Source organism: Dromiciops gliroides, chromosome 3 (assembly GCF_019393635.1).
Source record: "Dromiciops gliroides isolate mDroGli1 chromosome 3, mDroGli1.pri, whole genome shotgun sequence".
Classification (NCBI taxonomy): Eukaryota; Metazoa; Chordata; class Mammalia; order Microbiotheria; family Microbiotheriidae; genus Dromiciops; species Dromiciops gliroides.
Genome location: NC_057863.1, coordinates 608840074 through 608866632, shown reverse-complemented (window position 1 = coordinate 608866632; position 26559 = coordinate 608840074). Strand labels below are relative to the sequence as shown.

The window sequence follows — 26559 nt, the reverse complement described above, 5'->3', positions numbered from 1 at the left end:
TTCCCCACCTTCACCCATCACCTAGACCTCATGCTCTCAGCCACTCCCCATTACTGTGATTCCCTGGTGGGAAATAAGGAAGACATGCAACTCTGTTCTCACAAAAGAATCAAAGGGCAAGACCAGGATAACCTGCTGTGGGATGGCCATACTTGTGAGCAGGGAGGGTAAGGTAGTGGGAAGGTCCAGGACAAGGCACTGTCCCTGGGCAAGGTTGGAGAACTGCATCCCCTTTTCTGCAGTACTGTCTACCTGAGGCTTCAAGCCTTCACTGTAATAAAGGAGATGTTGTGCAATAAATCCCTACTTGCCACAGAGAGGAATTTTCTGGCATTTAAAACATGTGTACTAGCATTTCCCAGCCTTCAGGCTAAAAGCCAATGTAAAGACATACATTGATTTTTAAAATTCTATTACAAAGTGCTCCTGTGTCTGCCCCACTGATTGATGTGCCCTGGGAAGCTACCCATCTTACCTACCCCTAGTTCCAGCTCAAGTGATCAATAGAATACTTCACTCCAACTTAGGCAGTCCATGGATTCAACAGTGAAGAACCCTGGCATTAGAAGTCCTGCACTGAAAGCTGAGAAACAATTTTTTACAGATGGTGTTTCTGATAAAAGCCTTATATCTAAAATATATAGAAAAGCAAATCAAATATATAAGAATAAAAGTCATTCCCCAATTGAGAAATGATCAAAGGATATAAACAAACATTTTCAGATGAAGAAATTAAAGCTATCTACAGCCATATGAAAAAATGTTCTCAATCACTACTGATTAGAGAAATGCAAATTAAAACTACTGTAAGGTACCACCTCATACCTATCTGATTGGCTAATATGACCAAAAAAAAAAATGATAAATGTTGGAGAAGATGTGAGAATATTGGAACACTAATGCATTGTTGGTGGAGCTGTGAATTGATCCAACCATTCTGGAGAACAATTTGGAACCATGCCCGAAAGGTTTTAAAACTGTGTATATGCTTTGACCCAGCAATACCACTAATAGGTCTATATCCCAAAGAGATCATAAAAATGGGGAAAGGACCCACATGTACAAAAATAATTATAGTGGCTCTTTTTGTGATGGCAAAGAATTGGAAATTGAGGAGACGCTCATCAATTGAGGAATGGCTGAACAAGTTGTGGTATCTGAATATAATAGAACACTATTGTGCTGTAAGAAATGAGGAGCAGATAGATTTCAGAAAAAACTTGGACTTAAGTGAACTGATGCTGAGTGAAGTGAGCAGAACCAAGAGAACATTGTACACAGTATCAACAACATCGTGTGATGATCAGCTGTGATACTTAGCTCTTCTCAACAATATAACGATCCAAGACAATTCCAAAGGACTCATGATGGAAAATGATCTCCATATCCAGAAAAAGAACTTTGAAATCTGAATGCAGATTGAAGCACACTATTTTCACTTTGTTGTTGCTTTATTGTTGTTTCTTCTTGTGTTTTTTTCTTTTGTTCTGATTCTTCTCTTACAACATGACTAATGTGGAAATATGTTTAATATGATTGTAATGTGTGACCTATATCAGATTGCTTGCTGGCTTCAGAAGGGGAGGGAAAGTGGGGAAAAAATTTGGAACCCCAAATCTTATAAAAGTGAATGTTGAAATCTATCTTTACATGTAATTGGAAAAAATAAAGGTCTGGGGAAAAAAGAAGTCCTGCACTAACTCCCAGATCCCTATCCCCTTGAGATCATAACCTTAGAGGTGGAAAGGACCTCAGAATCCATCAAGTCCAAACCTCTGATTGCACAGATGAGAAGGCTTGGGTCCACAGAGGCTGAGGGAGTGACCTGCCCAACTCAAGTCCTACTGGAGTCAAAGCCAGGTCCTGACTCCAAATCTTTCCACTGGTCAAGAAATCTAATTCAACAAAAAATTCATACCTCCTGTGAACAAGGCTCTTGGGTAACCACACAGCTACAGGAGACATCAGAAGGGAGGCAGTGAGGGCAAAAGCCTTCCTCGGTGACCTTGTCCATACCAGCTTTTCCCTTCAGTTAGGTCAGAGGGGCACCAAGCACATTGTTCACAGATGATGCAATGTTAAGCCCACCCGAGGGGCAGCTAGGTGGCATAGCAGATAAAGCACTGGCCCTGGATTCAAGAGGACCTGAGTTCAAATCCAGCCTCAGACCCTTGACACTTACTAGCTGTGTGACCCTGGGCAAGTCACTTAACCCTCATTGCTCTGCCAAAAAAAAAAAAAAAAAGAGCATCTTCCTTTGGGGCAGCTAGGTGGTGCAGTGGATAAAGCACCGGCCCTGGACTCAGGAGGACCTGAGTTCAAATCTGGACTCAGACACTTGACACTTACTAGCTGTGTGACTCTGGGTAAGTCATTTAACCCTCATTGCCCTGAAAAAAAAAGCGCTAAACAAAGACCACCTGAAGAACCAATGCTGAACCACTGCTGAAGTCATGCTGTCCCTCATCTGCTATCATGTTCTCCATTAATTTGGAGCCATTATTCTCCAATCAGACCATGTACTGGCTGGCCACAGTTGTAGCACAATGCTTACATTGTTGGGGGGAGGAGGGGTTCTTCTTACTCAGGAATATTGAAGGAGTATGTATAACAATCAAGTGCCCAGAGTTCTGTGTTCTGTTCTAACAACATATTTCTTTAATGCTATGATGTTAAAAAAAAAGAATACTAATTACTTAGAATTCTTATTTTAGTGATACTTTTTGCTGCTATTTGACTAGAAAATATAGTCTTTCTTTTTAATTCTTGATTTTTGAAAGATCTACATGTTTTCCATTATTTTCAGGTCATTAATCTCCAACCAACCCATGTACTGACTTGCCCTGGAACCTCTTTCTCCAAAATTAGACTGTTCTCCACCCTTGGGCTGCAGTGGACTGGGCAACTGATCAGACCTTCCCAAGTGACATTTGGGGAAGCAGGGGTGGGCCAGCCCTTGACCCTAAGCTTCAACTGATCCATGGAACAGTGTCCTGAGCACCCCCCAGCTCTCTGTTTTGGAACTGGTCCATGGAAGCTTGCCTGCAGCCCTAGGGAGCCTGAGGACCTAAATTCAATCCTCACCCCACCTCCCACCCATGATAGTTACCACCTCAGTCACCTTGGAGAAGTCACTTAATCTCCTTGGGTCTCAGGTCCCTAAACTGTAAAACGCAGAGATTGGACCACACAGCCTTCTAGCCCTTCACTCCTTTATAAATTTCCTGGATTCTTTAATCCTGTCTTAGCATCATAGACTTAAAGCTAGGAGAGATCCCAGAGGCAATCTAAGCCAACTTCTGCATCTGGGGTCTGGAAATGGTTTGCCAAAGTCCTGCTAAGTGGCAAGGGCAGGATCAGAAGCCACATCCTCTGAGGGCTATCTAGAGACAGTCCCCTTTCCCCAGCACCATGATACATTCCCCACAGGAAGGGATCCAGCCCCCCAGACCTCTGGACAAGTCACTCAATGACTGCCTGAGCCTCCCTTTCATTCTCTATTAAATGAGGATACTTAAAGCACATCCTTCACAGTGTTGTTAAGGGCTTTAACAAGGCAGTGTATTCATGGGCTGTGCTAACCTTAAAGCACTATGCGAATGTTCATTTCCTCATCTGTTCTCCCTGACAAGAACAGACTTCCCCACCATCTCCATGGTGAAGTCCTTTCCTTCCTTCAAGGCCCGGGAGACAGCCACTCCCCCCACCTTCAAGGTCACACCCCCACATGAAACAGACATGTCTCTCCCCAGATTTCTCCCAGCACTTTCCCTGTCTCTCCTCTCCCTCTCTCTTAGATCAGGGGCATTTATTGTTCTGCTCTTCCCTACATTCAATTGCAGGCTTGTTGAGAGTAGGCTCCACTCAATATTCAGGCAGCAAAGTGAATAGAGTGCTGGGCCAGTCAGGAAGAGCCGAGTTCAAATTCAGCCTCAGACAGTTACTACCTGTGTGATCCTGGGCAAGTCACTTAACCTCTGTCTGCCTGTTTCCTCATCTATAAAATGGCCATAGTAATAGCATCTCCCTCCCTGGGTTGTTGAGAGGATCAAATGAGATAATATTTGTTAAAAACACTTAGCACAGTGTCTGGCACATAGTAGGTGCTATACAAACACTATTATTATTGTTGTTTGTTGTTGTTACTGTCATGGGGAAAATGGGGTAAGGGGTTTGGGATAGGGCATAGGGGTTTGGGAAGGGATAGGGGTTTGGGGTCCTTAGGAATTCTTCTTTAAAGAATTACACCCTCTTGCACACAAAAGCAATTAGAATAAGATGGTAGTTTATTTCGGGGCTGAGGAAGGGAAAGGGAAGGGAAACCATGAAAGAAGTCCTTGGATTTCTCATGGGGAGAAAGGCATGGCACAGAGAGAGTGGCTTTGAGATACCAATCTCCTCGAGCAGGAGACTGGCAGGTACTTTTATAGAGGACTGATGGGGGTGACCATCTGACTGTGGAAAGTTCCTTTAGTGAGGGAGGACCATCCCCCACTGGTGGTGGCTGGAGGAATTGGGTGAGGGGCGGCTGCAGATCTCTCACAAGTCATCTCCTCAGGACACAAAGGAAGCAGGCACACCCAAACTTATCTCCCCAGGGTTGAGGGAGACTAGAATAAAGGGTGGAGGTCCCAAAGCTAGCTCAGTCGGATCTGGTTCCACTTATCTCTTTAGGTGTATCTGTCCTTTGTATTAGTTTCTCAAGGAGAAGGTTCCTTGATGTGCCCCAGAGAACTTCTGGGGTGCCCTGGGCCCATAACATTACTATTGTTATTATTATTATTATTATTAATTGTCAGTGCAGTCAGCCTCATTTGATAAACTGTTGTGGAATGGAGCTGGGCTGTGGGCAGAGCCCCTGTTTGGCTGAGCAATTCATTGGAAGGAAACCCAGGTGTTGCAGGAAGTGTTTGCTGATGACTCAGCAGGTGACAGAACCTCTAGCATGTTCCTAATGCCTGGCAGTTTCAGCGGTGTGTGTGCCTCAGTCACTGACAGGTGGATCCCCACAATCCCTCAGGGCCAGGGGGCCTGATGAGGCAGTGGGGCCAGTGGGAGGTGGCTTGCTCCAGGTCCCAGTTGATCCGCAGCCCAGTCAGGGTTAGGTTTTGGTGGCTGATGAGTGTTCCGGGACGCGGGCACTTCCCTTGCGTGCCTTCCCCAAGGCTGGTGTTGAGCCCATGTACTAGCAAGGTGCCCATGAAGTCATGTCAGGCAAGGCGTGGTCCTTCTGACCCAGCAGGATGGTTCTTGAAGCCGCTGGAGATGTGGGCGGGCATTTACTTCAAAGCAGGGGGAGACCTTGGGCAATTCAGCTCTGCTGACCTCCAATTCCCAACAGCAGCAGTGGCTGCATTCATTCCATCCTGTTCTGGGGAGACTCTGAGTAGGATCTGTAAAGGGCTTTGAAGTCATCTGTGGTGGCGAATGCTAGTATTGATCAGAAGCCTCTGGGTGACTTTTTTTTTTTTTTTTGGCGGGGCAATGGCGGTTAAGTGACTTGCCCAGGGTCACACAGCTAGTAAGTGTCAAGTGTCTGAGGCAGGATTTGAACTCAGGTCCTCCTGAATCCAGGGCTGGTGCTTTATCCACTGTGCCACCTAGCTGTCCCTCTGGGTGACTTTTAAAAGGACAAAGGGAGATGGCTGCTCTCTGCTCTCTGGGACTTTCCTCCCAGAAGCCCTGGCTAGGTAGAGAGTGTGAGTATGGTTATCCACAGATGACAAAGCAGAGGTTACAGCTCCCAAGTGGGGTAACCCAGGCCCTAAAGCACTCTTCCTGTCACACAACTCCTCCCAACTGAAAAACAACAAAGTCTCCAAATGCCACCCACTGGATATTTGTGCTGTTTCCATTTCAAAATGGTTTTCTTGGCCAAGACCTGTTGGTGCCACTTAGATGTGGTTATAAACACTCAGATACAGAACCTCTCTCGACAGATTCCGACAGAGCCCCGATTTCTTCACTCAGAAAAGAGGGCTGATGACAGCATACTCTCTACTTCATAGGGTTCTTATGAGGCAAGTGCTTTGTCATCAGAAAGCACGCCACAAATATTATTGCTGTGGCTTTGCTAGGATACCCAACTGAATCATCCCAAATGACCAAACTCTGAATTCCCTTTCCAGTTTCTCTCCCCAGCTCTGCCTGGGTGTGGCAAGGGGGTGTGGGTAGAAAATGGAACCTCTCAAGGCTTCTAGTTATCTATCTATAGAATGGGCAATAAATAACATTCAAGAAGAAAGTTTGTCTCCTGGCCAGGGCCGTGTCTGTGAAAAAATTCAAGGCTTTTTGGATATAACCAAAGACGTGTGGCATCATGGAAAATAGCTTAGACTTGGGGCCAATAGACCTGAGTTCGTCAGTCTGCAGCTCCCCCACTTCCTGTCCATGTAGCCTTCAGAAGGTTACTTAAGTCGGTTTCAATTTCTTCAGCCAAAAATGATCAATACCTGAGTGGCCGGAGTCAAGAAGAACTGAGTCTAAATCCTACCTCCTACTGCGGGACTTTGAGCAAGTCACTTACCTTCTGAGTTTCTTCATAGGGATGATATGGGGATGATAATAGCCTCACAGGATTAGGTAACGATCGGAATGATGCCCCCTGCTGGAGACTTACTGTGGAAGAGTTCCACCCATGAAGCAAAGGTCTTTGAGGGCAAGACCAGGAGTCTTTTCTTTGGCGTCAGGAAGTGACGTGGGCGAGTGGGAGGAGGAAGGAAGAGGCTGGCGCTCGGTCTCACGCTCTTCCCTTTGGACTCTGGTGGAGAGCGGAGCTAGAAATGTACTCTCCCTTTAATAGATAGGAATCTAGATCTTTTTCTCTCTCTTTACCAAATTCTTATTCTCCTTAATAAATGCTTAAAAGTCTAACTCTTGCTAAAGCTTATAATTTATTGGCGACCACTCATTAGATATTTTAGACAGTTTAGCTAGAATTTTAGCCCTTAACAATTAGGTGGGGAGGATCAAATGAGATAACACATGAAAAGCATTTTATAAACCTTAAAGGTCTATATATATACTAGCCATCATCATCGCCATTATCATTATTACTATTTTGTTGTTATTCTCATTACCTGGGAGGGTGTTGTAAGCACCAAATGAGGTCATCGGTGTGAAAGTCCCTGGTAGACAGAAAAGGACCTCGCACCTGTGCAGTGTCATTAATGGGAAAGAAAGGGATAATAGGAGGCCCCAGAAGCCAGAGGTGATTGCGCTGTGATTTCTGGCTGTGAAGGAAGAAGGAGGCATGGAATAAATAAACCACCAACAAGGAAGATTCTCTTACCACTGAAGGAAAAGCTCCTGTCCCTTTCTTTGATAGTGAGACACTATTGAACTCTGGAGACTGATGAATGACATTGTAGAAACCTGGGCCTGGGTTTTCATCCTGATGGAGAAAGAGGAAAATCCTGTCAATCAATCAGTCGATCAATCATCAATAAACAAACATTTATCAAGTGCCAGACAGGTACCAGGCATGGTTCATTCCAGTCTCCTCTGCTGTCTCTCTGCCTCTGAGTGAGAATGGGCATCAAGGGAGGACATAGCCCACGTCAGCCCAAGTGAAAAAGTCCATCTTCTGCCCATTTCTCTAAGTGCCTTGTCCCCACCCAGTTCTGGTCAATGTGCAGCTTCCCCAGAGTCCTGGATTTGGGACTATGAAACCTGGGTTCTAGTCTCAGCTCTTCTACTCGCTCTCTATGTGACCTTGGGAACCAAGGAATGTAAGCATGTGTGTGTGGGGGGGACATAGGTGCAGTACAGAGACCAGTATACCACCTAGTAGGAAGGCCACCACCAAGGAAAGGTACATTTCAAGAAAAGTCAGAGCTGGAAGGGAAATTAGAACACAAAAAGTCAGAGTAGGAAAGAACCTTAGATGAGAAAAATAATAGGATAGGATAGCATTAGAGCTAAAAGAGATGTTTGGACAAAGAATGTTAAAGTTAGAAGTAACCCTTTATTTTATATAAGGGCTTAGCTGTAACTAGGCTGGAACAGTTGGAACTTTGCCCCAAGACACTGAAATTTAGAAGAGGCACCCTTCTTCTCCCAGCAGTCCTCCAGGCCACAACCCTCACTTATCCATGATGTTACCACCTCCACACAGGCTGCCACCAACCCCCTTTTCCTATAACCCCTGTAAGTCTTCTCCCAGTGTCCAGAGTCCTACCTGCTGTAGACCACTCTGAGAATGTTCAAAATGCATCTTGGGAGTGAGAGAGAATATCACCGCTAAACCTCCCCCCATCACCATACACTTCACCTCTATGAAGGTCCTTGGTTGTGCTACAGGGCCACAGACCAGATTGTGTGTTAAATTGGTCCCCACCCCACCCCCATCCCAGCCCTGTGCACCCAACAGAACAGAATATGCAAGCCAGGGGATAGCATGAAGGCCACCTCCCTACCTGACTCTCATGGTATTCCTACTATTCCAATTCAATGGGCTTCTCTTTATACTTCCAGGCTGCTTACCAAGGGGAGTTCTTACCCAGGGCAGTGTTTAGGATGGATGCTTAGAAGGCAGAAAAACATGTAAAATGGTGTCACTCTCCTGCTCAGAACCTTGTATGGCTCCCCACTGCTAACTGACTAGACACCCTTAGTCTTGTCTTGAAGCTTCATTGGCATGAAGGCCAACGTCACTTGTGTGGGAAGTGGAGTGAAGTGTGCAGAGACTGGAAAGGTAGGAAAAGCCAGGTTCTGAAAAAGCCAGACAGAGGGTCTTACACTTGATCATGGAGGTGACAGGGAGCATGGGCAGATCTGAGCTCTGGGAAGATAACCTTGGCAGCTGAGTGGAGGGTGGACCAGAGCAGAAAGACTACCCAGGAGGCTATGGGAGCTAATGAGAGCCTGCCCCAGGATGTTGGCTGCGTAAATGAAAAGGAGAGGAAGGATAATGAGAGATGTTGTAAAGGTAGAAACAACAAGACTTGGTAACAGATTGGATGTGAGAGATGAGAGAGAGTGAGGAGTTGAGGATGACCCCTAGCTTGTGAGTCTGGGGAACTGGAAGGACAGTGATGCTCTTAATAGTAATAGACAATTTGGCAAGAGGCTGTGGGGGAGAAGATTGCCTGGTCCATGCTGAATTTGAGATGTCTACAGAGGGGCAGCTAGGTGGTGCAGTGGATAGAGCATCGGCCCTGGAGTCAGAAGGACCTGAGTTCAAGTCCAGCCTCAGACACTTGCCAACTTACTAGCTGTGTCACCTAACCCCAATTGCCTCACCAAAAAAAAAGTAAAGACAAGACAAGAAAAGAAGAAAAGAAAAAGAGATATCTATAGGGCATCCAGTTCAAGATGCCCAACAGGCAGTTGGTGATCTGAGACTAACTTAGTTAGGAGAGAGCTTGTCAGTCATGTCCGACTCTTTGTAAGCCCTTTTCGGGTTTTCTTAGCAAAGATATTGGAGTGGTTTGCCATTTCCTTCTCCAGTTCATTTGACAGGACAGATTGAGAAACTGAGACAAACAGGGTGAAGTGACTTGCCTAGGTTCACCCAGCTGAGAATTGTCTGAGGCTGGATTGGAACTCAGGTCTTCCTGACTCCAGATCCAAAACTCTATCCACTGTCACATAGTTGCATAAAGGAAAAAGGTTAGGACTGTATATAGAGATCTAGGAATCATTTACATAGAAATAATAATTTAACCATAGGAGCATATGAGATCACCATGAGAGATAATACAGAGGGAAAGGAGAAGAGGATCCAGCACTTGAGACTTTTTCCTTTGCTCAGTGGTGGTGGTAGAGAGCAATGAGTAACAAGAAGTATGCCAACTCTTGAATCATGACCATGAATTTAGGGGTATGATTCTGATCAGTTTTGGAAAGGGTGGGCAGGGAAGCTGTGTCACCAGGAAGGAGCCAGGTCTCAGTGAGCCCTATATGATAGAAGGAGTGAAAAAGGAAAAGGTTTAAAATGAAGCTAGTTTAGGTGTGTATCCCAGAGAGATTTAACAAAACAGAGAAAAGGACCCACCTGTGCAAAAATATTTATCTCTGCTCTTTTTGTGGTGGCAAAGAATGGGAAGTGGAGGGGACGCCCATCAAGTGAAGAATGGCTGAACAAGTAATGGAATACTATTCTGCTATAAGAAACGATGAGCAGGAGGAGTTCAGAGAAACCAGGAAAGACTTACATGAACTGATGTTGAGTGAAGGGAGCAGAACCTGGAGGACATTGTACATAGTAGCAGTAACATTGTGCCATGATCAACTATGAATGATTTGACTTTTCTCAACAATACAATGATCAAAACAATTCCACAAAAGTCAACATGTGATTCATATCCAGAGAAAGAACTGATGGAATCTGAATGCAGATCGAAGCATCCAATTTCACTTTCTTTTTTCTCACAGTTTTTTCCTTTTGGTCTGTTTCTTCCTTCACAATAGGACTAATGGAAATCTGTTTTCCATGATTGCACATAAGTAACCTATATCAAACTATTTACCATCTTAGGGAAGGGGGAGAGAAGGGAGAAAGAAACTTTGGAACTCATTTTTTTTAAATGCCTAAATTAATTTACTTATTTAGTGCCATACCAATCAAGCTACCAAAAATATTTTATAGAGCTAGAAAAAAATAATAAAATTCATCTGGAAGAGCAAAAGGTCAAGAATAACAAGGGAAGGGGGCAGCTAGGTGGTGTGGTGGATAAAGCACTGGCCTTGGATTCAGGAGGGCCTGAGTTCAAATCCAGCCTCAGACACTTGACACTGGCTGTGTGACCCTGGGCAAGTCACTTAACCCTCATTGCCCCGCAAAAAAAAAACAAAAACCAAAAAACCAAAAAACACAAAAAAACCCCAAAGAATAACAAGGGAATTAACAAAAACAAATGCAAAGGAAGGTGGCCTAGCCATACCAGATCTAAAACTATATTATAAAGCAGCAATCATCAAAACTATTAGGTACTGGGGCAGCTAGATGGCGCAGTGGATAGAGCACCGGCCCTGGAGTCAGGAGTACCTGAGTTCAAATCTGGCCTCAGACATTTAACACTTACTAGCTGTGTGACCCTGGGCAAGTCACTTAACCCCAATTGCCTCACTAAAATAATAAAATTAAATAAAATTAAAATAAAAAATAAGTCTACTTTAAAAAAAAACTATTAGGTACTGGCTAAGAAATAGAGTGGTGGGTCAGTGGAATAGGTTACGTACACAAGACACAGAAGTAAATGACTATAGTAACCTACTGTTTGATAAACCCAAAGACTCTAGCTTCTAGGATAAGAATTCACTATTTGACAAAAACTGCAGGGAAAACTGGAAAATAGTATAGAAGAAACAAGATATAGACCAGCACCTTACACCATATACCAAAATAAGTCAAAATGGGGTCATGATTTAGACATAAAAGGTTGATATCATAGGCAAATTAAGAGATGAAGGAATAGTTTACCTGTCATATCTATGGAGAGGGGAAGAATTTATGACCAAAGAAGAGCTAGAGACCTTTATGAAATGCAAAATGGGTGAATTTGATTACATTAAATTAAAAAGGGGGGAGCAGCTAGGTGGCACAGTGGACAGAGCACTGGCCATGGAGTCAGGAGTACCTGAGTTCAAATCCGGCCTCAGACGCTTAAACACTTACTAGCTGTGTGACCTTGGGCAAGTCACTTAACTCCAATTGCCTCACTAAAAAAAAAAAATTAAAAAGGGGTTGCACAAGCAAAACCAATGCAACCAAGTTTAGAAGGAAAGCAGAAAGCTGAGAAACAATTTTTACAGCCAGTGTTTCTGATAAGGGCCTCATTTCTAAAATATATAGAGAACTGAATCAAATTTAGGCCAGACTATCTGGCTGCAGAGAGGTCCATTGAGTGGACCTCTGTTTGAGGTGTTTCCTTGAGGTCCACCATGACAGCAGTTAGTAATGTTGTGCCTGGCAATGGCCAGGTTGTCCATCTCACATTCAGCAAGGACTGGTCTGGTCTAGGAAAGGTCTCTAAAGAACTGGAGAAGTCTCCAAAGAGGCCCAGATGGATGGCTTAGAACCAGGCTGATGCATGAGTCCCTCAGAAGGCTCTGGGACAAAGACAGAGCCCAAGAGATGAATGAGCTGCATCAGGGGCTGAAGCAGAGTTTCCTGGGGAGTCTCTAAAATGATGAGGGAGGTGGCTGGATTGAGGTGGCCACAGGGCTCTCTAGGGTGAAGATAGTCTGGATCCAGGGATGAAGCAGAGCCCCCTTGAGAGGAACCTGGAAAGATGCCAAGAGGCAGCTGCTTCCCTCACCAGCCACATCTCCCCTCCCACATCCCATTAGCTGTGAGAGTTTCAAAGCAATCAATCAGCAAGCATCTGTTAAATGCGTACTGTGAGCCAGGCACTTCCCAGGTGTTGGGGGAGGGAGGGAGGAAGGCAAAAACAAAATAGTGGCAGCCCTCAAGGAGCTTACATTCTATCAGGAAAGCAATATGAGAGAGCATGGTACAGTAGAGAGGACACTGGACTCCGAGTCAAGAAGACTTAGGTTCAAATCCTGCCTTCAACATGTACCAGCTGTGAGAGCCTAGTCAAGTCATTTAACCCCTCAGAGTTCGGATACTACAGCAGATGCTCCTAAATCCAGGTTTGGCAGGCTGGGGGAGCCTGTGGACCTGTTCTCCAAATAGCATTTTTAAATGAGTAAAATGCATAGGATTACAGAGGAAATCAATTCTATTGAAACATAGTTTTCAAAGTATTAAAAAAAAAGCTGATGGACCTCAGGTTAAGCATCCCTGTCTGAGCTGGAGTATTTTCTAAGTCACAGAACGTTAGGGACCTTCTGAGCCATAAGAGATTCAATGGGTCTACCCTCTAATCAGCCACTACTTGAGTGGCATTCAGGAAATACTTCCGAATTATCACTTGCCAGTCCAGTTTGACCCAGAGGAAGAGAGTGGCAGGGGCATCTGAGTGATGGGAGGTGAGGAAGGGGGCAGAAAAGGGAGTTCACAGCAAACAGCCTCCATTTTTCTGTAAAATAGGAGGCAAAATTCTCAGCTAAGAGAATTGGGGAGGGGAGGCCATGGAAGGTTTGAGAAGGAATGAGAAAGCTTGGAAGAGCCTCTGGGGAGGGCTTTGAGAGAAGAAACGGCATGCTAATATGTCACAAAGTTAATAATTGTTGGAACAACTGGTAGAATTGGCGTGCAGCTTGGGATGGTAGAAAGGAATTGGAATTGGAAGCCAGTCAGTCAGTCAACATGGATTAAGCACCTACTATGTGCCAGGCACTGTAAAAAGCACTGGTGATACAAAAAGAGGCAAAAGACAGTGCCTGCCCTGCCCTCAAGAAGCTTACAATCTAATGGGGAAAACGACACGCAAACAAATATGTATATACAATCTACACACAGGATAAATAGGAAGTGATTAAAAGAGGGAAGGCACTAGAATTTAAAGGAGTTGGGGAAGGATTGGGGGAGGGGGCTGCCTCTGCTACCTATATGACAAGACATGTGACCTAGAACAAGTCAATTGGCTTCTCTGGGCCTCAGTTGTACCATCTATAAAATGAGGGGGTTGAAGTAAATGACCTCTGAAGTCCCTTCCAACTCATACTACATATATGATCCTTCCAATTTCAAAACAGGGTCCTATCTACTAAGTAACATAATCTTCAGAGAGATTAAGGACCCTGGGATGTGTTGTTTTTGTTGTTAAATAGTTTCACTCATATCCAACTCTTAGTAACCTCATTTGGGGATTTCTTGGCAAAGATACTGGACTCATTTGCTATTTCCTTCTCCAGCTCATTTGACAGATGAGGAAACTGAGGCAAGCAGGGTAAAGTGACTACCCAAGGTCACACGGCTAATAAGTGTCTGGGGTCAGATTTGAATTCAGGAAGATGAAGCCTGGCACTTTATCCACTGTGCCACTTTGATGCCCCAAATAGTTCCCCAAATAGTTATGTAGATGCATTCTGTCTAACCCCTGCAGCCATCATTTAAAGAAATTGTTGTGGGCCCACCTTCCTTACCAACACCAGTAACAGCTGCCAACCAGCTCTCACCAACAGGCTGATGAGCACAAGAACCTTAGAAGTTCATTAGCACCCAGACCATTGGGCCTATGGTCAGCTCAGCCATCACAGCTATTATCTAGGGTGGGGGGCAAGCCCTCCTTACTGGCTACCATAAACTGCCATCCACAAAGCCCTCGAATTAGCCACCCCGAAACATTAGAAACAATCCCGGAGGGAAATGACATTATGAAAGAGGCACCCTAAAGACCATGGGATCTTTCCATCTGACTAGCAATGGAAACTTTCCATGTGTTTTGTGTCCCTCCTTGGAATGTGAACTTCCTGAGAGCTGGGACTGTCTTACTTTTCTGTTTGAATCCCTAGCACTTAGAATAGTGATTTGCACATAATAAATGCTTCATGGGTGCTTTTTTTCATTCATTCATTCATTCAGTCAGTCAAGTAAATTCCAGTAAACTCCGCCCTCTTCCAAACTTTCCCATTTCTTTTGAGTATTGTCCCTCTCCTTATAATCACCCAGTCTGGTAACCCCAGTCCCATTCTTGACTCCTTCCTCCCTCCCTCCCTCTCTCCCTCTCACCCCATCCATCCACAACCTTGCTGCTCTGAGACATCTCCTTCATCCTTTCTAGCACTAACTATACTACGTGAAGCTTTCTATGATCTGCTCGATAGCTATTCCCTCCCTCCCAAACTACCTTGTATTTAATTGCCTTACATTTATTTTCTTTACATTTTTTCTGTGTCTGCTTATGTATGTTGTTGCTGCTATCCCTGTTAGATTAACTCCTAACCCCCTGACAGAAGGAATTGTTTCATTCTTCGTAATCTCATCGCCAGCACTTAGCACAAGTGTGTGACACACAGTAGGCACTTAATAAGTGCTTGATTGAGTTTGAACAAAGAAGTTGTTGGCTAAAAGAGCATACTTTCCTGGTTTCTATTTGCTTTATTTCCTCCGGAGTGATACAGAAATAGATTTTTTTTTTAAAAAAGGGACTATAATAAAAATGTATTTTGTGTAGATTTCATTTAATTTTAATGCCTATATTGTCATTACATTTAAAGTGTTTTTTTGTGTTGGGCATATATATGTGTGTGTGTATGTATATTTAGTTTCAAGCATGGTAAAAATCTATGACCTTTTTTGCTCTGTGACTGTAGGAGAAGCTATTTCAATTTCTTATACTTTAGGAGCAGTTACGTGGATAGAGCACTGGCTCTGGAGTCAAGAGGACCTGACTTCAAATCTCACATCAGAAACTTACTAGCTAAGGGGCAGCTAGGTGGTGCAGAGGATAGAGCACCAGCCCTGGATTCAGGAGGACTTGAGTTCAAATCCGGCCTCAGACACTTAACACTTACTAGCTGTGTGACCCTGGGCAAGTCACTTAACCCCAATTGCCTCACCAAAAAAAAAAAAAAAGAAAAGAAAAGAAAAGAAACTTATTAGCTGTGTGACCCTGGGCAAGTCACTTAACCCCAATTGCCTTAAACATCCAGGGCCATCTCCAGTCGTACTGTTATATAATTTGCCACTGGACCCAGATGGCTCTAGGGGAGAAAGTGAAGTTGGTGACCTTGCACAACCCTCCCTCATTTAAATCCAATTCAGTGCAAATCATGACATCACCCCCAGTGTCATGGTCCTCTTCGAGAATGAAGGGCACACAATAACAGCAATATGTAGAGAACTCAGGTGTCCAAGTCCCAAGGCAGAACTCCACTGCATCCCTTAGTTGAATGCTCTGTACCCAATGCCTTGGTCAAGACTGCAGGCTTGACAGAAGGAAGATGTCCCCATGGGATGTGCAGGAGACAGCTGGAATCTCTGCTTCAGGCTGTCAGGTAATGAGCATTGGGCTGAAGCTGTGTGTTTAGCCTGGAGGGAGGGAGGGAGGGAGGGAGGGAGAGCTAGATGCTGCTTGTTAAGAACCTTAACCACCATCCAGGGCCTGACCTCCAGCAAGGTGCACGGTGCCACGTGAAGCCACCTAAGTGGTGGGAGTGGAGGGGTAAATGAGGTGAAGGTTGTCCTCTGGGCTTTCGTGAGAGACAATGGGAGAGCCAAGCATCTGAAATCACCACTGAGGGCCCTGGGAGACAGATTCCTGGGTGGGTCACAAAATGAGAAGTCACCACTTCAACTGTTGGTGACAAGCAGATGGTGGCTGAAGTTAAGGGGCTAAAAAGTCTGGACCCATCCCACAGGGCAAGTGTCTATTCGGTGAATGGTAGGAATTGAACAGTGAAAGGGAGGACTAAGGAAGTAATAGCCATGGGCTCTGACAAGGTCACACCACAGGTAATGGGTCTAACAAGGATGATAATTGTTCTGCTTGGAGCCAGAAGATGGAGCTCTACAAATGGTAGAATCAACAAATCAGCCGATGGGCATTTATTAAGATCTCACTATGGGGGCAGCTAGGTGGCACAGTGGATAAAGCACTGGTCCTGGATTCAGGAGGACCTGAGTTCAAATCCAGCCTCAGACACTTGACACTAGCTGTGTGACCCTGGGCAGGTCACTTAACCCTCATTGCCCTGAAAAAAAAAATTAATTAAGTTAAAATTTGAAAAATTTGAAAAAAAGAGATCTCACTATGGAGACAGGTCTTGTGGTTTCCTTGAAGACTCAGCTCAAATGACAAAGTCTCAAGTGTCATGAACCCTTTCTTGATGCCCCCTGCTAGCACCACCACCCCCCCAACCACCCTGGATTCATTTTGTACGTATCATGTAAACAGGTACAGGTGTACAAGTTAGCATGACACCTGGCACGTAGTAGGTACTTACTACACATCTTGGGGCCGGCCTGGGCAAGGGCGTGGATATGGGAGATAGATTTCTGAGAATGAAGAACAATAAGGCAGTCAGTTTCACTGGGCCATAGAGTGCGTGAAGGTGAGTAAGGTGTAACAAGGCTAGAAAGGTAAGTTGGGGCCAGTTTACAAAGAACTTTGAATGTAGATCAGAGGAGTTTATATTTCATTCTTTAAATGTGGCAGGGAGCCACAGGGATTTCCTGAGTAGGGGAGAGACCTGGTCAGGCCTGTGCTTTAAGACAATCCCTTTGGTAGCCCTGCAGAGGATGGATCAGAGCATGGAGAGATCTGAAGTTGGGAGTCCAGCTAGGAGGCTACACTCCAGAAGGGATGTGAGGAGGGTATGAATAAGGAAGATGGGCCTGTGAATGAACAGGAGGTGGATGAAGGAGGTGTCCCGGAGCAGCAGGGTTGTGGATGGGTGGGGTGAGAGGGAGGGAGGGAGGGAGGAGTCAAGGATGGGACTGGGGTTACCAGACTGGCTGATTGTAAGGAGAGGGACAATCCTCAAGAGAAATGGGAGAGTTTGGAACAGGGCAGAGTTTACTTGAGGAGGAAGGGGAAGATGAATGGAAATTATATCAAGAGGCCAATTTAAGCTCAGTATAAGGAAGAACTTTCCCATTTTCTGTCTGAAAACAGAATGGACTGCCTAACGAGCCAAGTGAGGTCTCTCTCACTGGGCATGTGTAAGCAGTGGCTGCGTTACCATTTGCCAGGGACACAAAGGGCAGTGACACTTAGGGTTGGACTGGATATCAAGGATCCTTTCCAGCACTTAGATTCTATGGCTGTATTTTATATTATTTTAATAACAACAATAGTGCCTTCCATGGGTATATGCCAGGGCTCTCCTAGGGACAGGAGGGGAGAGAGAGATAGCAGACCCAAAGTTCTCTTTCTGGGTTCTCGAAGTGGTGAAAGATACTAGTACGTTCTCACCCTGTTACACTGAACTGGGAGTCAGGAAATCTGGGTTCTGGGGCTGGTTCTGGCACTGACTGGCCTCACGGGCCTGAGCAAGTCCTTAACTTACCTAGGCCTCGGTATCTGCCTGACTGAAATTAAGGAGTTGAATAAGCCCCCTTCTAACATTCTATAGTTTGTAGGCCCTCTGAACTCTGTAATTCTTTATTCTTAGCTCCTTCCAAGCCCTGACACTCTGGATTCTAAGGGCCCTCCCAGCTCTGACATTCTATGTTCTAAGGCCCTCCTCAGTACTAACATTCTGTGTTCTAAGGGCCCTCCCAGCTCTGACATTCTATGTTCTAAGGCCCTCCTCAGCACTAACATTCTGTGTTCTAAGGGCCCTCCCAGCTCTGACATTCTATGTTCCAAGGCCCTCCTCAGTACTAACATTCTGTGTTCTAAGGCTCCTCCCAGCTCTGACATTCTATGTTCTAAGGCCCTCCTCAGTACTAACATTCTGTGTTCTAAGGGCCCTCCCAGCTCTGACATTCTATTTTCTAAGGCCCTCCTTAGTACTAACATTCTGTGTTCTAAGGCTCCTCCCAGCTCTAACATTTTGAGGGGTTTTTTTGGTTCTGTTTTTGTTTTTTTTGGTCAGGGCAATGAGGGTTAAGTGACTTGCCCAGGGTCACACAGCTAGTAAGTGTCAAGTGTCTGAGGCTGGATTTGAACTTAGGTCCTCCTGAATCCAGGACCGGTGCTGTATCTACTGCACCACCTAGCTGCCCCTGTGTTTGTTTGTTTGTTTTGTTTTGTTTTTTGTTTTTTCACCAGCTCTGACATTTTGTGTTCAAAGGGCCCTCCCAACTCTGACATCCTGTGTTCTAAGGGCCCTCCCAGCTCTGGCATTCTATGAGTCTATGAAATATAAGGAAAACATCTAATATTAACATTGAGCCAGCTTTTGCCTCATTTCACTGGAGAAATTAATTATTCAAGAACCAGGGACAAACACTGGGCAACATTATTCTTATCCAATTCTCTTTAGTCTGGGTTGTTTCCTGAGCACATGTTGGTTGTCCCCAAACACTGTACCTGGAGACTTGGATTCGATTCAGATCTTGGCTGTTGTTTACTTGCTGTGTGGCCTGGGACAGGTCACTTCATCTCTCTAAGCCTCAGTTTCTTGCCCCGTAAAAATGAAGGGCTTGGGGGCAGCTAGGTGGCACAGTGGATAGAGCACTGACCCTGGAGTCAGGAGGACCTGAGTTCAAATCCGGCCTTAGACACTTAACACTTACTAGCTGGGCAAGTCACTTAACCCCAATTGCCTCACTTAAAAAAAAAAAAGGGCTGGGCTGGATGACCTCTCAGTCCCATCCTATGAAGGTCACAGAGTCTGGTGAGCTCTTGGTAGGATTCTGTCCTTCCTCCCTGCTCCCCTCCTGTTCTTGTCCATCCTTGTCTACACTAGCTGGGTTCCCACGCTCCTCAGCTAAGATTCAGGCAGGAAAACACTCCTTTTCTTGTTCCAAACAAAAGAGGTGCCAGATAGGAAAGGCAAGATGGTGCCCCAAGGGAGCCAGCAGGAGCAACAGAAGGAGCCCCATTGATGAGGGTTACGTCTTAAACAAGCGTGGCTCCTCTGGAGGAAGAAAGAGCAGCAGGGACAAAAAGCCATGTCACCAGGCTTCTGGATGAGCTTCTAGACCTGCCTTTACTGGGTCTGAAACAGAGGTCACACAGGAAGCTAGTTCCACTACTCCAAGAGAAAATCAGGCAGGACGCTGAGATGAACAGAAGCCAGAATAAAGAGGACAACAGTCCCACAGTCTTTTGCTCTCATCAGACCACACTTGAGGTGACGGGCTCTGTTCAAAGCATCACATTTTTAAAGGGGTGTTGATATCTTTGAGCAACACCCAGAAAACAGTGACCGGGATGTTGCTGGGGACTGGAGACCGGGGGTTCTGAGAGTTACTTGAAGGGATCTGGGTCAGAGGACCAATGACAAAGCAAGCTATCCACCTCCAGACAGTCAGTCAGTCAATGAAGACACATTTATCAAGCTCTTACTTTGTGTCAGGAACCTTGATAAGAGCTAGGGAGGGGAGGAAGGAAGCCAAGCCTTGAATAGGAAGCCTGAGATCCTTCCTTCCCACCAAACGCCAGTTCTGCAACGAACACACAGCAGGAAACCAAGAAAGCCATTCATCCAAGGATATTAAAGCAGAAATCAGAGGAAGTATACATAGGAGAACATACACTAGACAATACAGAGCGAGGAGCTCTCCCATTGGGAAAGAGATAACTCAGCTCGACCAAGAGACTGCACCCCAGATCCCACCCTAGTGGAGCAAGCAAAGGCTAGGGATCCAATGCAGACTGCTCTTAGGTCAGCTTCTTCCCAGAGTCTCCATCTCCTTCAGCAACCTGAAGTGGGGTCGGCCTCTCCCATCTTCTCTCTTGCAGCTGGAAGCCAGGAACACCCAAAGCCCAAAGAAATTGGGTAGAGTCCCAAAGAGTGAAGAACTATGGCTCTTCTCTCTGTTGCTCTTGACAACTCTGTCCCAGCCCTCACCTCACACAGGCACAGGGCCCTCATTTCCACCAATAAGGAGAGAATCCCATAGTGATAGGCTATGGGACTGAAATCTGCAAATCCTTATTTTGGGAAGTCTGAGACTTGAAGGAAGTCAAGGAAGCCAACAGGCAGAAATAAGGGAGGGAGAGTTTCAGGAATGGAGGACATCCAGTCCAAAATGCTCAAAGTTGGAAGATGGAGTGTCTTGTGGCAGGAACAAAAAGGGAGATCAGGATTACTAGATTGAAAAGGGCATGGAAGGGAATACGGTCCAAGAAGGCTGAGAAGTGGGAAAACTAGGTGATGCAGTGGATGGAGCACCAGCCCTGGAGTCAGGAGGACCTGAGTTCAAATCCGGCCTCAGACACTTGACACTTACTAGCTGTGTGACCCTGGGCAAGTCACTTAACCCTGATTGCCTTAAAAGAAGAAGGAGCAGCTAGGTGGCACAGTGAATAGAGCATTGGCCCTGGAGTCAGGAGGACCTGAGTTCAAATCCAGCCTCAGACATTTGACACTTACTAGCTGTGTGACCTTGGGCAAGTCACTTAACCCCAATTGCCTCACACACAAAAAAAATTATTAAAAAAAGAAGAAGAAGGTGGCAAGAAGGGGCCAAGTGATGAAGGACAAGATTTCAAAGCCCTTCTTGAAGGGAACAGGAAGCCACTGGAGTTTATGGAATTGGGGGGGCGGGGGGACATTGTCCTTCCTGACTTTAAGGAAGGTTATTTTGAACAATGAGTGAACCAGACCTGAAACAGAGAGATCAACCAGGAAATACAGGACTTATGGGAGATATACTGTGAAGGTAATATCGGCAGGATTTGGCAAATAGATTGGAGAATGAGGAGTTGAGGATGATACTTGGGATTCAAACCTGAGTGACTGGGATGATGGTGTTGCCCTGAACAATGAAAGGGAAGTTAGGAAGCCAGAAGGAAGGGGGCAGGGGGGAGAGAGAGAGATGATGAGCTTAGTTTTAGACACATTGAGTTTTAAATGTCTATAGGACTTTCAGGTGGAGATGTGGAAGAGGCAGTTGGAGGTGTGAGTCAGGGGTCAGGAGAGAGACGAGGGATGGATAAATGGGTCTGAAAACCACCTCCATAGAGATGATCATTGAATCCGTAGGAGCTGATGGAATCGCCAAGTGGAAAAAAATATTTTTTGTCCAACGTTGCTGCCTTTAACATCATTGTCTTTGTTAAATTCAGTCCCCCTAAAACCTGCAGCCATCCCACCACCTTTATATACTGACTCGAGAAATGAAGGCAGACCAGGCTTGGCCCTGGGGAAGAGAGGGGGGCCCGGGACAGTCGTGGGAAACAAACGTGGCTGCCTTCCTGGAGATGTGACAGCAAAGGAAACAGCAAGCGGTCAGACAGGCAGGATGAGACCCAGGACAGATGGGGGTCATGAACAAGTAGAGAAAAGAGAGCATCCAGGGCAGTATCAAAGGTGGTCCAGAGGTCAAAGGGAACAAGGACCAAGAAAAGGCTGTTGGATCTGGCTGTGAAGGGACCGTTGGCAACTCTGGAGAGAGCACCTGCTGCTGAATGATGAGGCTGGAGACCTGACCATGGATGGTTAAGGAGAGAGAGAGAGAGAGAGAGAGAGAGAGAGAGAGAGAGAGAGAGAGAGAGAGAGAGAGAGAGAGAGAGAGAGAGAGAGAGAGAGAGAGGAGAGGGCAGAGGGGTGATTCAAGAGGTGAAGCCTATGTTCTTGTGCATGGCCAATGTGGGAATTTGCTTGGCTTGACTTGAAAGATTTGGTTTTCTCTCTCTTCTTTTTCAGTTGGTGGGGGGAGGGAAAAGAAGGGGAGAGAGAGGAAGGGGAAGCAGACAGACAAGATTGCCAAGAAGAAGAGTTATTGAAGCACTTTTAAATGCACAGAAAAGAACAGAAGGGAGGCCACGCCCCCTTCTGACAGGTATTAGACAAAAGCTTGTCTCTGCTGTTAACACAGGCCCTGTGATGAGCAAGCCAGTACTCTTGCTAATACCACTAAGGGGTATAACTAACATTTCCAGGGAGCTTCAAGGTTTGTGAAGTGTGGCATTTGGGGTAGAGTACGGTGAATGGAATCAAGAAGAATTAATTCAAATTCTGAATCACAGACTAGCTGTGTGACCTTGAACAAGTCACCTAACCTCTCTGTACCTCAGTTTCCTCATCTGTAAAATGAGGGGGTCTTATTCAATGGGCTTCTAATGTCTCATCCAGTTCAAAATCTTTGATCCTTGGATCCCATTTGATCCTTACAACAACCCTGTGTGGCAGGTGCTAGTATCACCCCCATTTTACAGATGCAGAAACTGAAACTGACACCACTTTTTGGTGGGGGAAACTGACACCTAGAGAAGAACTTTGTCCTAAGGTTTGTAACAGCCAATGACTTGATGGTAGAATGTGAATTGAAAACACAACTTTGACTTGGCCGCTAAGTATCAGATGCAAGACTCTACCTCAGGACTTCTTAATTCCACGTTCAATTGCTCTCTGCTATCCAGCTGCCTCTACTACATCATGACCACTTCGTGTAATTTTGTTTGTTTATTCATTCATTCATTCATTCATTCATTCATTCATTCATTCATTCATTCATTCATTCATTCATTTGTGGGGCAATGAGGGTTAAGTGACTTGCCCAGGGTCACACGGCTAGTAAGTGTCAAGTGTCTGAGGCTAGATTTGAACTCAGGTCCTGCTGAACCCAGGGCCAGTGCTCTATGCACTGCGCCATCTAGCTTTCCCCTTTTTTTCCTCTTTTTAAAAAAAAAAAAAAAACTTTGTTAAAAAGGGATGGTTCGTGGGGTAAGGGAATGGGCAGGATATATTCAGAAATTAAGGTGATTTTAAAAAACAAAGGATTTCCAAAAAAGTAAGATTAATTTTTAAAAGAAGATCTTTTTTTTTCATTTATTTAGAATTTTATTTTTTCCCAAATTACATGTAAAGAAAATCTTTAAAAGAAATTAAAGCAGGGCATACCATTTTTTAAATGGATGAGGTTGTCCTGTGGCTCAAAAAGAGATTTCAAGCCCTGGGCAGGATATCAGGGCATTTTGTTGACTAGGCCTCGCCATTAATATCTGTCCCAGAGGGTGGTGTCAATCACAGGACATGCTTCACAGAGCAGCCAGTTCCCATCCATTTATTTCAGTATGCAGTTTATTAAACCCTCTGAGTGACTGTCTCCAAAGATGTGGCTGATTCAAGAGAGTGCACCAGTTATCTCTCTTTCGTTGAAATTCCCCTGAGATTGTGGGGTGTGTTAGTAGGTTAATAAGTAAACAGTTATTAACATTGGGTAGTTTTACAAAAGATTAAACAATACTGGTATGCTGAGCATTTATGAAGATGACAGGCAACAGAAATGCCCCACCCCCACCCCCAGCATTGGTAACATTCTCCATGCCTGGGTTGTTGTCATTTTTTTAGTCGTGTCCAACTCTTCATGACCCCATTTGGGGTTTTCTTGGCAGAGATACTGGTGTGGTTTGCCATTTCCTTCTCCAGCTCTTTTTACAGATGAGGAAACTGAGGCAAACAGGGTGAAGTGATTTGCCCAGGGTCACACAGCTAGGAAGAGTCTGAGGGTAGATTTGAACTCACAAACCTGAGTCTTCCTGACTCCGGGCCTGATGCTCTATTCACTTCTCCATTGAGCTTGCCCCCAGATCCTCCATCCCCATACCCCCATGTGAAATCAATGGGAACTTCAAAAGGAATTCTGCCACATTTGCCCAGGTGATTAACAAGCATCCATCAAACACTCACTGTGTGCCAGGCACTGTGAAGATGAAACAGCCCCTGCCCACAAGGAGACAATAGATAGATGGCATATGTCCCCATATGCCCTCTTTGGATCGAGTGAAGCTGGCTGGCCTCCTTGTTCCAAAGAGCTCCATCTCTCAAATCTGGGCATCTTCTCTAATGGTCCTTTATGTCTGCAGCGACTTTCTCCCTCGTCATTTTCACCTCTTGGCTTCCTTTGAGTTTCAGCTGAAATCCCATCTTCTCCAGGAAGCTTTTCCCAAACCCTCCTGACTCTAGTGCCTTCCTCCTCCTAACCCTTTCCTGCTGACCCTTGCTGTAGCACGTTGGTACACGGTTGTTGGCCTGTTGTCTCCCCCATTAGACCGTAAGCTCCTGCAGGGCAGGCAGTGTCTTTTGCCTTTCTTTGTCTCCCCGGTGCTTAATGTCCTGCTTGGCACATAGTAGGTACTTAATACATAGTAGATGCTTAATAAATATTTACTGACTGACTAAGAAGAAGGGATCAGACCGGCAGGAAGAGAACCAGGAGAGAGCAGTGTCATGACAACCTAGAGATAAGCGAGGATCTAGAAGAAGAGGTCAGAGGCTGCAGAGAGCTTGAGAAGGAGGAGAACTGGGAAAAGGCCAATGGATTTCACAATTTAAAAATCATCGGTAACTCTGCAGGAAGCAGTTTCACTTGAAGGATGAGGTTGGAAACCAGACTGCCAAGAGTCGGAAGAGAGGGAGAGGGAAGGAAGTGGAGGTACCACATTGTAGACAGCCTTCCCAAGGAATTTAGCCAGGAAAGGGAAGGGAGCTAAGGAATGATGGCCAGCAGGGATAGGTGAACCGTGGGGGTGACACGAGTATGTTTGTAGCAGTAGGGAAGCAGCCAGTAGTAAGGAAGAGATTGAAGAAAAGTGAGAGGGGCGAGGGGAGGTGGGGCAGTCTGTTGCAGGAGAAAGGATGGAATGTGATCCCTGCTGCAGGTAAAGGGACTTGCCTTGGCAAGGAGGAGGACCACTGCATCATGGGAGAGTGGGGTGAAGGACCTAGGGGGTGCTTTCTTCAGGTGTTATAAGCCCCATTTTGTAGGCAAGGAAATGGAGGCCCAGAATGGTCAAGTGATTTGCCCAGGGTCACAGAGCGAGTAAGAATCAAAAGCAGGATTTGAACCCAGGCATCCTGACTCCAAGTTCAGTCCCCTACCTGATGTACTATCCTGACTGGATTTGAAGATCATTTTTAAAATCATAAAATACTGAAAATTGCAAAGGACTTACCAGAACATTTAGCCCAACTCCCTTAATTTACAGATGAGGAAACTGAGATACAAAAGAGAAATGGCTCACCCAAGGTCATAAAGAAAGTTAGTGAAAGAGCTAGAACTAGAACCCAATTCACTAGTCCTGCCATCCATTCCATTGTCCTAAGGGTCTATGCTGCCTGTCATAGGAGACTTATCAGATGTATCCACTGGGATTGGGACCCTGCAGCCTGCCAGGTTTGGACAGTGCCAACAAAGCCTGGATCTATTAGCTGGGGTAGAAGTGATTGAGAAGGTAACTTCCTGGGATCTAAGGTATCTCCCAGCTCTGACATTCTAGCTTCTAAGGACCCTCCCAGCTCTGACATCCTTTGTTCTAAGGGTCCCCCCAACTCTGAGATTCCATGTTCTAAGGGTCCTCCCAGGTCTGACACTAGATGATTCTACAATGCAGATCACAGTATTTTGGACTCCCATTTCATTTAGATCCTGGAATAAGGCTGGACCTGTTATTTTCTTAAGCAAGTGAAGAGCTTCCTTTCAGGACAGACCAGCACCTTCTCTGTAACACAATATTCTCAAATTTCCACCAGCTCTGAAACATTTAGATTTTGTGAGCACCATCTCCATCTTATGGTAGAAGAAATGGAATTAGAGAGAAGTTAAGACCCTTGTCCTAAGTTCTGGGTCACCCAATGAATCAGTGGTCAAAAAGCTAACTTCTGCTTTTGAAATTCCTGGGTCCCAAATCTTCCTCTAACACTACCTCCAATATACCTGTGTCCTCATTCTCATCATGTTGGGTCATGCACCTATATCAGTTTTATAAGCCTCATACATCACTTTATATGTCACTCCAATATCAAGAATCAACCCTCTTGAATCTGAATTTTCCATAGCAATAAGAGGTTTAGTGCGTTCTTCCTTGAGAAACTTCACAGCCCAACTCCCCTCTCCATATCCAGAAAAAGAACTATGGAATCTGAATGCAGATTGATGTATACTACTCTCACTTTTGTTGTTGCTTTTTTATTATTGTTCTTGTTTATTCTTTCTTGTGTTCTTTTCTGTTCTGATCCTTCTCTTACAATGTGACTAATGTAGAAATATGTTTGATATGATTGTAATGCATAACCCATATCAGATTGCTTGCTGTTCTTGGAGAGGGAAGGGGGAGAAAAATTTGGAACTCAAAAAAAATCTTT

The 26559-nt window shown here is 45.2% G+C and overlaps 1 protein-coding gene across 2 annotated transcripts in view; it reads right to left on the bottom strand.

The window, feature by feature from the left end:
* STPG1 (sperm tail PG-rich repeat containing 1) overlaps positions 1-26559 on the bottom strand; it is an 85169-nt gene that overhangs the window by 36215 nt on the left and 22395 nt on the right. For both annotated transcript variants that reach the window (XM_043998779.1, XM_043998778.1), the window contains one exon: positions 7292-7393. In XM_043998779.1, coding sequence (XP_043854714.1) covers positions 7292-7393 — 102 coding nt within the window. The remainder of the gene's footprint in view (positions 1-7291; positions 7394-26559) is intronic.